Source organism: Lissotriton vulgaris, chromosome 4_1 (genome assembly GCF_964263255.1).
Source record: "Lissotriton vulgaris chromosome 4_1, aLisVul1.2, whole genome shotgun sequence".
NCBI classification, from domain to species: domain Eukaryota; kingdom Metazoa; phylum Chordata; class Amphibia; order Caudata; family Salamandridae; genus Lissotriton; species Lissotriton vulgaris.
The window spans coordinates 2,061,640,803-2,061,656,053 of NC_141691.1; the positions used below are offsets into that span (position 1 = coordinate 2,061,640,803).

The window sequence follows — 15,251 nt, forward strand, 5'->3', positions numbered from 1 at the left end:
GAGCACAAGGTGCATCTGTCGCCGGTCCGGGATTAAAGGTAACACACTGTGAGAAGCGGTTTGGAAGAGCACAAGGTGCATCTGTCGTAGGCCCGGGATTAAAGGTAACACAGTGTGAGAAGGGGTTTGGAAGAGCACAAGGTGCGTCTGTCGTAGGCCCGGGATTAAAAGTCACACACTGTGAGAAGGGGTTTCGAAGAGCACAAGTTGCGTCTGTCGCAGGCCCTGGATTAAAGGTAATACACTGTGAGAAGGGGTTTGGAAGAGCACAAGGGGCGTCTGTCGTAGGCCGGGGATTAAAGGTCACACACTGTGAGAAGGGGTTTGGAAGAGCACAAGGCTGGGGATTAAAGGTAACACACTGTGAGAAGGGGTTTGGAAGAGCACAAGGTGCGTCTGTCGTTGGCCTGGGATTAAAGGTAACACACTGTGAGAAGGGGTTTGGAAGAGCACAAGGTGCGTCTGTCGTAGGCCCGGGATTAAAAGTCACACTGTAAGCAGGGGTATGGAAGAGCACATGGTGCATGTGTGGCCGGCCCCGATTTAAGGTCCCACACTGTGAGAATGGGTTCCGTAAGAGCACAAGGCTTGTCTGTGGCAGGCCCTGGATTAAAGGTCACACACTGTGGGAAGAGGTTTGGAAGAGCACAAGGTGCGTCTGTTTTAGGCCTGGGATTAAAGGTCACACACTGTGAGAAGGGCTTTGGAAGAGCAAGAGGCGTGTACATCTCAGATTTGGGATTAGGGATTAAAGAATGTATCAATAAAGTGGTTCACGCACTTGTGTTTGTCATTTATACAGAAAGGTGCTATGGTTGCAGCGTGTAGCACGGAATCGCTTCTGATCACAGAACCTTAATAACAAGTAAAACAAATTGCGTTCCCATCACTGGGAAGCGCCACTTGGTGCACTGCCAATGTTTCTGACTGGTGGGAGTATTTGACACTAATCACCAGTTCAACACGTACATTGATTTTCAATCATGAAATGTATTTAAATCATAAGTTTTTTGTTGGGTAATATCCATCCCTCCCAATTTTGAATCATTAATCTTTATTGACTATTATTCCGAATGCATATCAGGAAATATTCTTTATTCACAAATAGATCGTCCAAAATACATCATCCCAATGCATTTCGGGCTGAATTCGCCCTTCATCAGGGGATAACAAATCTACAAAAAGATATGAGTGCGATGAAAACGAGTAATATCCAACAGAAAGCAAATATTCAATAGATTGATGGCAAAAAAAGGTCAGTGAAACAAGAAAAAGAATCACCCAAGGAGGTATCGAGGTTCACATTGTGACAAATGTCAAAAACAAGGGGGCATATTAGCAAGGGCAATATCGACGCTTTAGCGGGACTTTTTCCAGCTAAAGAGGCAATATTTTTATCACCCTATTAGCAAGCTGTCGCTAACAGCAGTTAGCGACAGCTTTTAGGCGATAGCGACCGGTTTGGGCAATCTCTTTGCATGGCAGAGATATTAATCGCTAATGACATGCAAAGTGGGCGTACCCAAACTGTTAGCGACTGAAAGCAGTTGCTAACAGAGCTATCACCTATTAGCAACGCAAGTTTAGTGATAAAAAAAGTTGCCCTAAGCGTGATTTTTGCTAGACTCTTACACCTGCTAATAGGATGGCTTACCTGTGTATTCAATGGGAGGTGGCTTGTCATGTTAAGCCCCCATTGCCGTTAATGCATGAATATCGCTGGATTTCCAGCGATATTCACGCATTTCGCCGCTATCGCTGGATATTTTAGCACAATGGAGAAAAACGTTGCTAACAGCATGTTTTCTCCACTACCATATCCATCGATAGGCAGCGATAAAAAAAACATGCTAACCGCGTTTTGTGATAAATATCGCAATTCCTTGCTAATATGCCCCAAAGAGCGCCTTAGTAAGATGCACATCATGCGAAACACCAAAATTAAATGACAAATCATGCGGGAGCTCAATCGTAAAGACAAAGACAAATAAAGATAGCACCACATGTATTCAAGAACCTCAAATTCCAGTGAATGATTCATGCGTAAATTTCACGGTAAAGAGTGCACAAAGAAAATAAGAACAGAGCCCCGTCCCATAGATAAAGTGGGTCGAAAGACTTGAAAGCGTTGCAAGTAAGAACACCATGTGTTGTTAAATAGAAACAGACTACTAGAGAAAAAATAAGAAAGGGAAAGAAGGCGTAACTCTGACTTAGAAAGGTGCTATCAGTACCCAGAATTATTAAAATATGTAGAATGTCAGTGTTTACAACTCAGACACCTTGTGAAAATGTTTAAAAATCTTACTTCTCGATCTTCGATGCTGTAGCGCATTCAAATGTTCTGCCATGTTGACACAAGTGTGTGAGTGACGAGGGACTATTTATCACAATAGAATCATCAAACTAGAAACAGGACTAGAGAAAGAAGTGTGAACAGTAATCATCTTAAAGTGGTGCAGAAAAAAAACGACAAATGTTAATCAGGACATTTGCTGGCACCTGAAACATTGTGAGTAAGCTCAAAGTTAAACAAAATCAGATGAAGAGGTAATCTGTGAATTAACACTGAACTTGACAACATAATGAATATAGATGTAATTTGCCTCATATTTTCAAATCTGCTGAAACATCAAGAATTCATAAACAATCAGCTCATAAAAAACAACTGAATTTCATCCTATCATTAAGACCATTAGGCATGAGGGTATCCAGTTTCTTTATCCAGAAGTATTCTCTTGGTAGAAGAAACTTTACAATTGTCTCTGCCCTCTTTGATGTCCACTGTTTCAAGAATCATAAATTTCAGTTGGTAAATATTGTGACTAAATTCCCAAAAATGTGATGAAATGACAGATTTCACACTTTTTGTCCTTATGTTGCTCTTCTGTTCATTAAATCTGGTTTTAACTTTTCTTTCTGCTTTTCCAACAAATGCCAAGCCACATTGGCACCTCAGTAGGTAAACTACATTTGTAGAGTCACAGCTAGCGATAACTTTAAGTTGTATTTTGTTACCCTTCCATGGTGGGAAATCCAATATCCTTTTATAATGGTATTACAATTGTTGCAGTTTCAACAAGGAATGGTTAACTTATGTGTCTGTTTAGTTGACAACGATGTTGGACACTGACAGCACCTTTTCAAGTCTGAGTTTTGCCTTCTTTCACTTTCTTAATTTTTCTCTAGAAGTCTGTTTCTATTTAACAACACATGGTGTTCTTACTTGCAACACTTTCAAGACTTTTGATCCACTTTATCCACGGGCAGGTTCTGGTATACACAGGGCGCTGTTCTTATTTTCTTTGTGCGCTCCTTACGGTGACATTTCTGCATGATTCATTCACTGGAATTTAAAGTTCTATAATACATGGGGTGCTATCTTTATCGTCTTTGTCTTTATGATTGAGCTCTCCCATGATTTGTCACTTAATTGTGGACTTTCGCATGATGTGATCCTAACAAAGGTTTTCTCCGCTTTTAACATTTGTCAGGATGTGAGCCTGGTTGATTCTTTTTCTAGTTTTGCTGACCTTTTTGCCATCAATCTATTGCATATTTGCATATATATATAACTGTTGGATGTTACTCATTTTTACCGCATTGATATCTTCTTATAGATTTGTTATCCCCTGATGAAGGGCGACTCCAGCCCGAAATGCATTGGGATGATCTATTTTGCATGACCTATTTGTGAATGAAGAACATTTTCTGGTATGCATTTGGAAAAAGAGGCATTAAAGATTAATTATTCAGAGTTGGTACGGAGATTACCCAACAAAAAACGTATGATTTAAATAAATGAAGTGTACAATGATATCCCATGTTAAACTGTGTCTTCTTTATGTCTTAATTTCCCCCAGAATATGACTACAGGGGATCTCCTCCTCTTACTAGCATGCGTTATTTGGAAACTCATTGAGTTGAGTCTGTTCTTGTCCTCGGATGGAGGAGGAAAAGGAATGCGTGAGGGACAAAGGCCTGAACAGAGTAAGGTTCTTCTGACCTGTTTATATGAATGAGCATATGTGAGAGGTCTGACTAAGGACACAAGAAAGGAAGGCACCATATTTATAGGCTGCTTGTTCTGCATACAGAGTTGGCACCGCCTCCACAGAGGTAGGAATCAGATACCCTTAATAAAAAAGAGTGTTGGATGGTTGGATGGAGTAAGTCTAGTTGGATTTGACAACTCTTACCCAGGTATGACTGACCCAGCCCTTTTTTCACCTGTTTCTCTACCCACTGATTTTCTGGAGTGAGTTACTGAGTGGGCCCCTTGCTCTGCCAACAAGTAGTTTCGGAGACCCGACCCTGGGGGCACTGAGGGGATTTAAAATACTGGTATCTGAATGGTCCTGATTAAGGCTGTGATGACCTGAAATTGTAGGCACTAACAAAGCAGCTGAAACATGTCGATAGTCTGGAATTAAGGAGTGGTGTAGGAACGCCTAATACTTTCCTGTCACCACCATCCTTTACATTTTTAATCCTAAATAGTGGATGCAGGAATAAAATTCACAGTGTGCACAATGTAATTTGTATTATTTATTTATTTATGTACGTATCTCTGTTCATCCGTATGCCGGAGTATACTACGCCCCCACCCTGCCCTCCTCCGCCCCACCTCACTGCCCTTCAGCACCCCCTCCAGGAGCTGCTACTGCTCAGCTCTCATCGACTCTCTCAGTGAAAGGCTACCCATGACCCTACTACTCTCCGTCTACTCATCTCTCATCGCCACTTTCAGTATATACCTACTCATCACCCTACTCCTCTCCCTCTACTCACCTCGCCAACCTCTCTCAGTACATGCCTACTCATCACCTTACTCCTCTTCCACTTCTCACCTCACACCGTCCCCACTCAGTCCATGCCTATTCATCACCCTACTACTCTACAAATACTCACCTCTCATCAGCCCCTCTCAGCACTTGCCTACTCCTCACTCTACTCCTCTCCATCTACTTACTTCCCATCTCCCTCAGTACCTGCCTACTCATCATTCTACTCCTCTCCCTCTACTCACCTCTCATCACCACCTCTTAGTATCTGCACACTCATCACCCTACTCCTCTCCATTCACTCACCTCTCTTCCTCCCCTCTCAGTCCATGCCTACTCGACACCCTACTCCTCGCCATCTACTCACTTCTCATCTCCCTCTTCTCTCAGTACATTCCTACTCATCACTCTTCTTCTTCTCCTCTACTCACCTCTCATCTCCCCCTCAGTACAGGCCCCTCTTATTTATTTGGAAACACCTGTGAGTGTTCAGAGATCTCTTAACATTGTTCTGGGCTCTATGCACGAGGAGGCCCAAGAGTACACAGTATATCGGTGAGTGCACTGGGATCTTAAGCAGTTTTATGGTGTCTACAGAGAATGAGGCCCGAGAGTACACGGTATGTCTGTGAGCGCACCGGAATCTCGAAAAGTGCTCTGCTTAGAGCTTAATAGAGAAGCAAGGCCAAGAGTATATGGTATGTATGAGAGTGCACCGGGATCGCAAGGTGTGCTCTGCTTAGGGCTTTATAGAGAAGGACGACCAAAAGTACACGGTATGTATGTGAGTGCACCAGGATCGCGAGGTGTGCTCTGCTTAGGGCTTTATAGAGAAGGACGACCAAGAGTACACGGTATGTCTGTGAGTGCACCAGGATCGCGAGGTGTGCTCTGCTTAGGGCTTTATAGAGAAGGACCACCAAGAGTACACGGTATGTCTGTGAGTGCACCAGGATCGCAAGGTGTGCTCTGCTTAGGGCTTTATAGAGAAGGACGACCAAGAGTACACGGTATGTCTGTGAGTGCACCAGGATCGCGAGGTGTGCTCTGCTTAGGGCTTTATAGAGAAGGACGACCAAGAGTACACGGTATGTCTGTGAGTGCACCGGGATCGCGAGGTGTGCTCTGCTTAGGGCTTTATAGAGAAGGACGACCAAGAGTACACGGTATATCTGTGAGTGCACCAGGATCGCGAGGTGTGCTCTGCTTAGGGCTTTATAGAGAAGGACGACCAAGAGTACACGGTATGTCTGTGAGTGCACCGGGATCGCGAGGTGTGCTCTGCTTAGGGCTTTATAGAGAAGGACGACCAAGAGTACACGGTATGTCTGTGAGTGCACCAGGATCGCGAGGTGTGCTCTGCTTAGGGCTTTATAGAGAAGGACGACCAAGAGTACACGGTATGTCTGTGAGTGCACCAGGATCGCGAGGTGTGCTCTGCTTAGGGCTTTATAGCGAAGGACGACCAAGAGTACACGGTATGTCTGTGAGTGCACCAGGATCGCGAGGTGTGCTCTGCTTAGGGCTTTATAGAGAAGGACGACCAAGAGTACACGGTATGTATGTGAGTGCACCGGGATCGCGAGGTGTGCTCTGCTTAGGGCTTTATAGAGAAGGACGACCAAGAGTACACGGTATGTCTGTGAGTGCACCGGGATCGCGAGGTGTGCTCTGCTTAGGGCTTTATAGAGAAGGACGACCAAGAGTACACGTTATGTCTGTGAGTGCACCGGGATCGCGAGGTGTGCTCTGCTTAGGGCTTTATAGAGAAGGACGACCAAGAGTACACGTTATGTCTGTGAGTGCACCAGGATCGCGAGGTGTGCTCTGCTTAGGGCTTTATAGAGAAGGACGACCAAGAGTACACGTTATGTCTGTGAGTGCACCGGGATCGCGAGGTGTGCTCTGCTTAGGGCTTTATAGAGAAGGACGACCAAGAGTACACGGTATGTATGTGAGTGCACCGGGATCGCGAGGTGTGCTCTGCTTAGGGCTTTATAGAGAAGGACGACCAAGAGTACACGGTATATCTGTGAGTGCACCGGGATCGCGAGGTGTGCTCTGCTTAGGGCTTTATAGAGAAGGACGACCAAGAGTACACGGTATGTCTGTGAGTGCACCAGGATCGCGAGTTGTGCTCTGCTTAGGGCTTTATAGAGAAGGACGACCAAGAGTACACGGTATGTCTGTGAGTGCACCAGGATCGCGAGGTGTGCTCTGCTTAGGGCTTTATAGAGAAGGACGACCAAGAGTACACGGTATGTATGTGAGTGCACCAGGATCGCGAGGTGTGCTCTGCTTAGGGCTTTATAGAGAAGGACGACCAAGAGTACACGGTATGTCTGTGAGTGCACCAGGATCGCGAGGTGTGCTCTGCTTAGGGCTTTATAGAGAAGGACGACCAAGAGTACACGGTATGTCTGTGAGTGCACCAGGATCGCGAGGTGTGCTCTGCTTAGGGCTTTATAGAGAAGGACGACCAAGAGTACACGGTATGTCTGTGAGTGCACCAGGATCGCGAGGTGTGCTCTGCTTAGGGCTTTATAGAGAAGGACGACCAAGAGTACACGGTATATCTGTGAGTGCACCAGGATCGCGAGGTGTGCTCTGCTTAGGGCTTTATAGAGAAGGACGACCAAGAGTACACGGTATATCTGTGTGTGCACTAGAGAAGGACGACCAAGAGTACACGGTATGTCTGTGAGTGCACCAGGATCGCGAGGTGTGCTCTGCTTAGGGCTTTATAGAGAAGGACGACCAAGAGTACACGGTATGTCTGTGAGTGCACCAGGATCGCGAGGTGTGCTCTGCTTAGGGCTTTATAGAGAAGGACGACCAAGAGTACACGGTATGTATGTGAGTGCACCGGGATCGCAAGGTGTGCTCTGCTTAGGGCTTTATAGAGAAGGACGACCAAGAGTACACGGTATATCTGTGAGTGCACCGGGATCGCGAGGTGTGCTCTGCTTAGGGCTTTATAGAGAAGGACGACCAAGAGTACACGGTATATCTGTGAGTGCACCAGGATCGCGAGGTGTGCTCTGCTTAGGGCTTTATAGAGAAGGACGAACAAGAGTACACGGTATGTCTGTGAGTGCACCGGGATCGCGAGGTGTGCTCTGCTTAGGGCTTTATAGAGAAGGACTACCAAGAGTACACGGTATGTCTGTGAGTGCACCGGGATCGCGAGGTGTGCTCTGCTTAGGGCTTTATAGAGAAGGGCGACCAAGAGTACACGGTATGTATGTGAGTGCACCAGGATCGCGAGGTGTGCTCTGCTTAGGGCTTTATAGAGAAGGGCGACCAAGAGTACACGGTATGTATGTGAGTGCACCAGGATCGCGAGGTGTGCTCTGCTTAGGGCTTTATAGAGAAGGACGACCAAGAGTACACGGTATGTATGTGAGTGCACCAGGATCGCGAGGTGTGCTCTGCTTAGGGCTTTATAGAGAAGGACGACCAAGAGTACACGTTATGTCTGTGAGTGCACCGGGATCGCGAGGTGTGCTCTGCTTAGGGCTTTATAGAGAAGGACGACCAAGAGTACACGGTATGTATGTGAGTGCACCGGGATCGCGAGGTGTGCTCTGCTTAGGGCTTTATAGAGAAGGACGACCAAGAGTACACGGTATATCTGTGAGTGCACCGGGATCGCGAGGTGTGCTCTGCTTAGGGCTTTATAGAGAAGGACGACCAAGAGTACACGGTATGTCTGTGAGTGCACCAGGATCGCGAGTTGTGCTCTGCTTAGGGCTTTATAGAGAAGGACGACCAAGAGTACACGGTATGTCTGTGAGTGCACCAGGATCGCGAGGTGTGCTCTGCTTAGGGCTTTATAGAGAAGGACGACCAAGAGTACACGGTATGTATGTGAGTGCACCAGGATCGCGAGGTGTGCTCTGCTTAGGGCTTTATAGAGAAGGACGACCAAGAGTACACGGTATGTCTGTGAGTGCACCAGGATCGCGAGGTGTGCTCTGCTTAGGGCTTTATAGAGAAGGACGACCAAGAGTACACGGTATGTCTGTGAGTGCACCAGGATCGCGAGGTGTGCTCTGCTTAGGGCTTTATAGAGAAGGACGACCAAGAGTACACGGTATGTCTGTGAGTGCACCAGGATCGCGAGGTGTGCTCTGCTTAGGGCTTTATAGAGAAGGACGACCAAGAGTACACGGTATATCTGTGAGTGCACCAGGATCGCGAGGTGTGCTCTGCTTAGGGCTTTATAGAGAAGGACGACCAAGAGTACACGGTATATCTGTGTGTGCACTAGAGAAGGACGACCAAGAGTACACGGTATGTCTGTGAGTGCACCAGGATCGCGAGGTGTGCTCTGCTTAGGGCTTTATAGAGAAGGACGACCAAGAGTACACGGTATGTCTGTGAGTGCACCAGGATCGCGAGGTGTGCTCTGCTTAGGGCTTTATAGAGAAGGACGACCAAGAGTACACGGTATGTATGTGAGTGCACCGGGATCGCAAGGTGTGCTCTGCTTAGGGCTTTATAGAGAAGGACGACCAAGAGTACACGGTATATCTGTGAGTGCACCGGGATCGCGAGGTGTGCTCTGCTTAGGGCTTTATAGAGAAGGACGACCAAGAGTACACGGTATATCTGTGAGTGCACCAGGATCGCGAGGTGTGCTCTGCTTAGGGCTTTATAGAGAAGGACGAACAAGAGTACACGGTATGTCTGTGAGTGCACCGGGATCGCGAGGTGTGCTCTGCTTAGGGCTTTATAGAGAAGGACTACCAAGAGTACACGGTATGTCTGTGAGTGCACCGGGATCGCGAGGTGTGCTCTGCTTAGGGCTTTATAGAGAAGGACGACCAAGAGTACACGGTATGTCTGTGAGTGCACCAGGATCGCGAGGTGTGCTCTGCTTAGGGCTTTATAGAGAAGGACCACCAAGAGTACACGGTATGTCTGTGAGTGCACCGGGATCGCGAGGTGTGCTCTGCTTAGGGCTTTATAGAGAAGGGCGACCAAGAGTACACGGTATGTATGTGAGTGCACCAGGATCGCGAGGTGTGCTCTGCTTAGGGCTTTATAGAGAAGGGCGACCAAGAGTACACGGTATGTATGTGAGTGCACCAGGATCGCGAGGTGTGCTCTGCTTAGGGCTTTATAGAGAAGGACGACCAAGAGTACACGGTATGTATGTGAGTGCACCGGGATCTTAAGCAATTCTCTGTGCTTCATATGGAATGAGGCCCATGAGTACACGGTATGTCTGTGAGTGCCGCGGGATATAGAGGACTCCTCTGCTTAGGGCTTTACAGAGAAAGAAGGCCAAGCGTACACGGTATGTCTGTGAGTGCACCGGGATCTTAAGCAGTTCTATGGTCTCTACAGAGAGCGAGGCTCATGAGTACACGGTATGTCAGTGAGTGCACCGGGATCTTAAGCAGTTCTATGGTCTCTACAGAGAGCGAGGCTCATGAGTACACGGTATGTCTGTGAGTGCACCGGGATCTTAAGCAGTTCTATGGTCTCTACAGAGAGCGAGGCTCATGAGTACACGGTATGTCTGTGAGTGCACCGGGATCTTAAGCAGTTCTATGGTCTCTACAGAGAGCGAGGCTCATGAGTACACGGTATGTCTGTGAGTGCACCGGGATCTTAAGCAGTTCTATGGTCTCTACAGAGAGCGAGGCTCAAGCGTACATGGTATGTCAGTGAGTGCACCGGGATCTTAAGCAGTTCTATGGGCTCTATAGGGAATGAGGCCCAAGAGTACACGGTATGTCAGTGAGCGCACCGGGATCTTAAGCAGTTCTATGGGCTCTATAGAGAATGAGGCCCAAGCGTACACGGTATGTCAGTGAGTGCACCGGGATCTTAAACAGTTCTATGGTCTCTACAGAGAGCGAGGCTCATGAGTACACGGTATGTCTGTGAGTGCACCGGGATCTTAAGCAGTTCTATGGTCTCTACAGAGAGCGAGGCTCAAGCATACACGGTATGTCAGTGAGTGCACCGGGATCTTAAGCAGTTCTATGGGCTCTATAGGGAATGAGGCCCAAGAGTACACGGTATGTCAGTGAGTGCACCGGGTCAAAGAGGGCTATGCTTAGGGGTGACCTAGGGCCAGATTTACAAAACAGTCACGGAACGCAGCGCTGCTTTGCGTGACAGGGAGAGAGCAGGAAAGCACCAAGATATGTCTCTCTCCTTCCTTCTCCCTAGCGCCAGCGCTGCTCTTAGCTGCCCTGCTGCGGGCGCACATCTTAGCGCCTTAGTGCTAGGGTGCGTGTCTGAGCCTAGCATAGGATTTGTACTGAAAGAGTATCCTTCCTGTACAAAATACTATATGCAGACACACTTTAAAACTTTTCCTGCTTTGCATGTGCACTGCACAGTGCAGCACGCAGGCAAAGTGGGAGAAGAAATGAGAAATAAAAACATTTCTCCTCCTAATGCCTCCTTGCATTAACTTTTGGCGCTAAACCCTGTCTACTATTGTTTGTAGTTTGGGTTTAACATCAAAAGGCATGGGTGGTAGCATGGGCACTCCCATGTACCACCCACAAAACTACCCTTGGTGCTAATTAATGCAAAGTAGTGTTTCGCGTTGCTTTACATTACTTTCAGAGTACTTTCTTGCACAAAACAAGTTTTGTTCTGGAAAGTAAGGGGCTTATTTGCAATGAAATGGTGCAGCGCGGCAGCACAGACAATTTTGCTGCACTGAGCTGCGTCATTTCAAAGACGCAGGGATATGGTGCACCTCTGTGCTCTCCCTTGCTCCGGTGTTAAAACAGCAGCCATGCACCAACACAGGCACGCTTGCACAATGGTGCAAAGGTGCCTGCATTGCCGGAAAGCCGGCTACCGATGATATGAGGACATGTGTACAGACGCTCTCGGCAAAGAATAGGGGACCTGCAATCGGGGAGATTGGTGACCGATGCCAAGGATCGAAGGAGATTTAAATTTACTGTACTTTTGAAACCATGGGGAGTGATTGACACTTAGAGAATACTGGATTAGAAGATATTGGATGACCACGAATACACGACGTTGGATACTACGTATACGGTGATAGATCGTGGAGACTTCCTATGGAGGAGCAGAGGATTTTTGTTGAGACCTATTAGGACAGCCCTGATGAAGTCATTGTGCCTTAGATATCACGACGAAACACGTGTTGGCTGCGGTTTGGATGTGAACATTGGAACAATAAAGATTAACTGGAATACAACGATTTTGTCGATTGGATCAATACTAAGGACCTGAATATATTTGACTTCCTGCTTTCTGACATTTGAAAGACTTTTTGGGATTTGAGGATACCTTATCTATATGGTTTAGAGTGGAGAACTTTTGATGCATTGCAGGGATGATTGTGTTTGCACAGGAAGGGATACCCTCCTGTACAAATACAATAAAGGGGTTTTGCTCCTTCTATGTGTGCTGCAGAACGCAGCAAACATAGAAAGATAAGAAAACCGAGGAACAGTATTTCTCCTCGTTGCACCACTCTAATGCCTCCCTTGGAAAGGCGTTAGTTTTCAGTGCTGCTTCAAATGTGTATTTGTTACCTGTCGCAGAGCCTGTATTAGGCTGGTGTTTGTTCCCTGTCGCAGACCCTGTATGAGACTGGTCTTTGTCCCATGTCACAGTCACAGTCACTGTCACAGTCAAGACAGACAACCGTGTTCCCTGTCGCAGACCCTGTATGAGGCTGGTGTTTCTCCCCTGTCACAGACCCTGTATGAGGTTGGTGATTTTTCCCTGTTACAGTCCCTGTGTGAGGCTGGTGTTTTGTTCCCTGTCACACCCTGTATGAGACTGGTGTTTGTTGCCTATCACAGACCCTGTATGAGGCTGGTGTTTGTTCCCCTTGGCAGACCCTGTATGAGACTGGTCTTTGTCCCCTGTCACAGTCACTGTCACAGTCAAGACAGACAATCTTGTTCCCTGAGGTGGACCCTGTTTGAGGCTGGTGTTTATTCCCTGTCACAGACCCTGTATGAGACTGGTGTGTGTGCCCAGCCACTGTCCATGTATGAGGCTGGTGTTTGTCCCCTGTCACAGTCACTGTCACAGTCAAGAAAGACAATCTTGTTCCCTGAGGTGGACCCTGTATGAGGTTGGTGTTTGCTCCCTGTCGCAGACCCTGTATGAGGCTGGTGTTTGTTCCTTGAGGCGGACCCTGTATGAGGCTGGTGTTTGTTCCCTGTCACAGTCCCTGTGTGAGGCTGGTGTTTGTTCCCCTTGGCAGACCCTGTATGAGGCTGGTGTTGGTTCCCTGTCACAGACCCTGTATGAGGCTGGTGTTTGTACCTCTTGGCAGACTCTGTATGAGACTGGTGTTTGTCCCCTGTCACAGTCCCTGTATGAGGTTGGTGTTTGTTCCCGCCCGGAGGCGGAACCTGTATGAGGCTGGTGTTTGTTCCCTGAGGCAGACCCTGTATGAGGCTGGTGTTTGTTCCCTGACCCTGAGGCAGACCCTGTATGAGGCTGATGTTTGTTCTCTGAGGCAGACCCTGTATGAGGCTGATGTTTGTTCCTAGAGGCTGACCCTGTAAGAGGTGTTGACTGCTCTCTTGGTGCCTGTTAGGAACTAGTCTCAGCTCTCTCTGATTATGTTTGCGTGTTCCGTAGCACAGACCCTGCATGAGGCTGGTGCCTGCTCTCTGTGAGCCCTGTGCCTGTTCCCTCTCACAGACACTCCAATGGCTGCTGATGCCTGCTCTCTCGCTGCCTTTGTCCCTGTATCAGAAATAGTAATAAAAGTGACTGCTCTGTAGGCCAAGGTCACGGTGTCATTGAGAGGAAACTGGGACACATAAGACAGGCTCTGAGGATGCAAGTAGAGGAGAGACACGTATGGGGGAAATGACATTCAGGAGCAATCTGGACACCTGCTTCTCGATACTTACCTTTCAAATAAGACTGTCCTGGTATTTTAATATGTATGTGAGTGCCCTGGAAATCTCTGCCTGAATATGTGCAGCTGGTACATATGATCTAGAAACGTGGCCTGGTACTTACAATCTGTACATGTGCGGCAGGTACATATGATCTAGAAACATGTGACATGATACTTACAATCTGTACATGTGCGGCTGAAATTTATAATCTGTACATGTGCGGCTGATACACATGATCTAGAAACAAGTGACCTGATACAATTTGGACATGTGTGGAAGTAACTTACAATCTGTACATGTGTGTCTGATACACATGATCTGAAAACGAGACCTCAAACTTACAATCTGTAGATGTGTTTCTTGATACATATGTTTCAGAATAGTGTGGTTTCTACTTCCAATTCTGATAACTGTGCCTAAAGCTTATAATCAGGATGTGTGGCGGTACTTTCAATCTGCAGATGAGTGAATGATTCTATAGTGAACATTACTGTACGAATTATTTAACTTTAGAGATATGCAGTTGTGATTTGTGTTTTCCTCTCTGCAGGTGAAGCTCCAGGTCTGGCTGAGTCCTCTGAGGAAAGAGATGGGATACATGCTGAAGTCTAAACTCAAGGAAGAGGAGCCATATCACACCCTGAGGGTGAGTGGCCTCCATGAGTCCTGTGCAATTATAGATCTGTCATTGTGTATTTACAGCTCTGTGCATGCTTCTTTGGAAAGCGGTGACATCGGGCACGGTCGGCTATACATTAGGCTGGCATGTCAACTCGAGACTAAATTAGTTATACATACATTGAACACACAAATACTAATCCAGGATAAGTATAAACAGTAAGCCTAGGCGTAGTTTGCGAAGTAGCGCTACGCTTAGTTACCGGAAGCGCACTTCTCACTAAGCGAGCTATGCATATCGCTACACGAAATACGCAGTGCGCTGTTCGCGATGATTGCACAGTGCCGGATGCTTGTCCGCACTGTGCAATCATTGAAAACGGCATCTTGCCAAGTGCAAGCTGTCTTTTACTGCCACTCGATTCGATTTTTACTTGAGCAGCAGCTTTCTCAACGCAGACTGGTAGCTTCTCATCGCGAGCGGTCGAGAGCATACGCGCCCACTCGCAATGAGAAACCTGGCCTCCGCGAGTTGAGAATCATGCCGGGAGGTTTATCTTCCACGCTCGTTATCGGCAACTTGATGTTGCTGATCGCGAAAGAGGAAAACGACTTGCCGGGATGTCATTTTGCTTGCTCGCAGTCGCCAACATGACGTTGAGGACAGCGAGCAAGCACAAAAAGACCACTGTACTACGCTACACATGTTTGCACTGTGCTACGTGCAATTCGTGTAGTGCGAAGTAGCGCAAACTTCGCAAACTACGCAAGCGTTGCTTAGTGCTTTGCCCAGGGTTAATAAACAGTTTATTTTCTTATTGATATTCTTATCTTTTTTTATATAGAATTTAAAAAAAATAATATATAGACAAAGATAAACATATTAGGACATCATCTTGATGAGATGCACCTGTAGCCGTATCGCAAAAATAACCATATAGTGGCATAAAAAGAAGATTTAAAGAGAAGC

The 15,251-nt window shown here is 47.0% G+C and overlaps 1 protein-coding gene across 1 annotated transcript in view; it reads left to right on the forward strand.

Moving 5' to 3' along the window:
• LOC147724979 (E3 ubiquitin-protein ligase TRIM39-like) overlaps positions 1–15,251 on the forward strand; it is a 105,568-nt gene that overhangs the window by 20,957 nt on the left and 69,360 nt on the right. Inside the window, exon 2 of the mRNA XM_086966458.1 lies at positions 14,214–14,309. Within this exon, the coding sequence (XP_086822584.1) occupies positions 14,214–14,309 (96 nt within the window). The remainder of the gene's footprint in view (positions 1–14,213; positions 14,310–15,251) is intronic.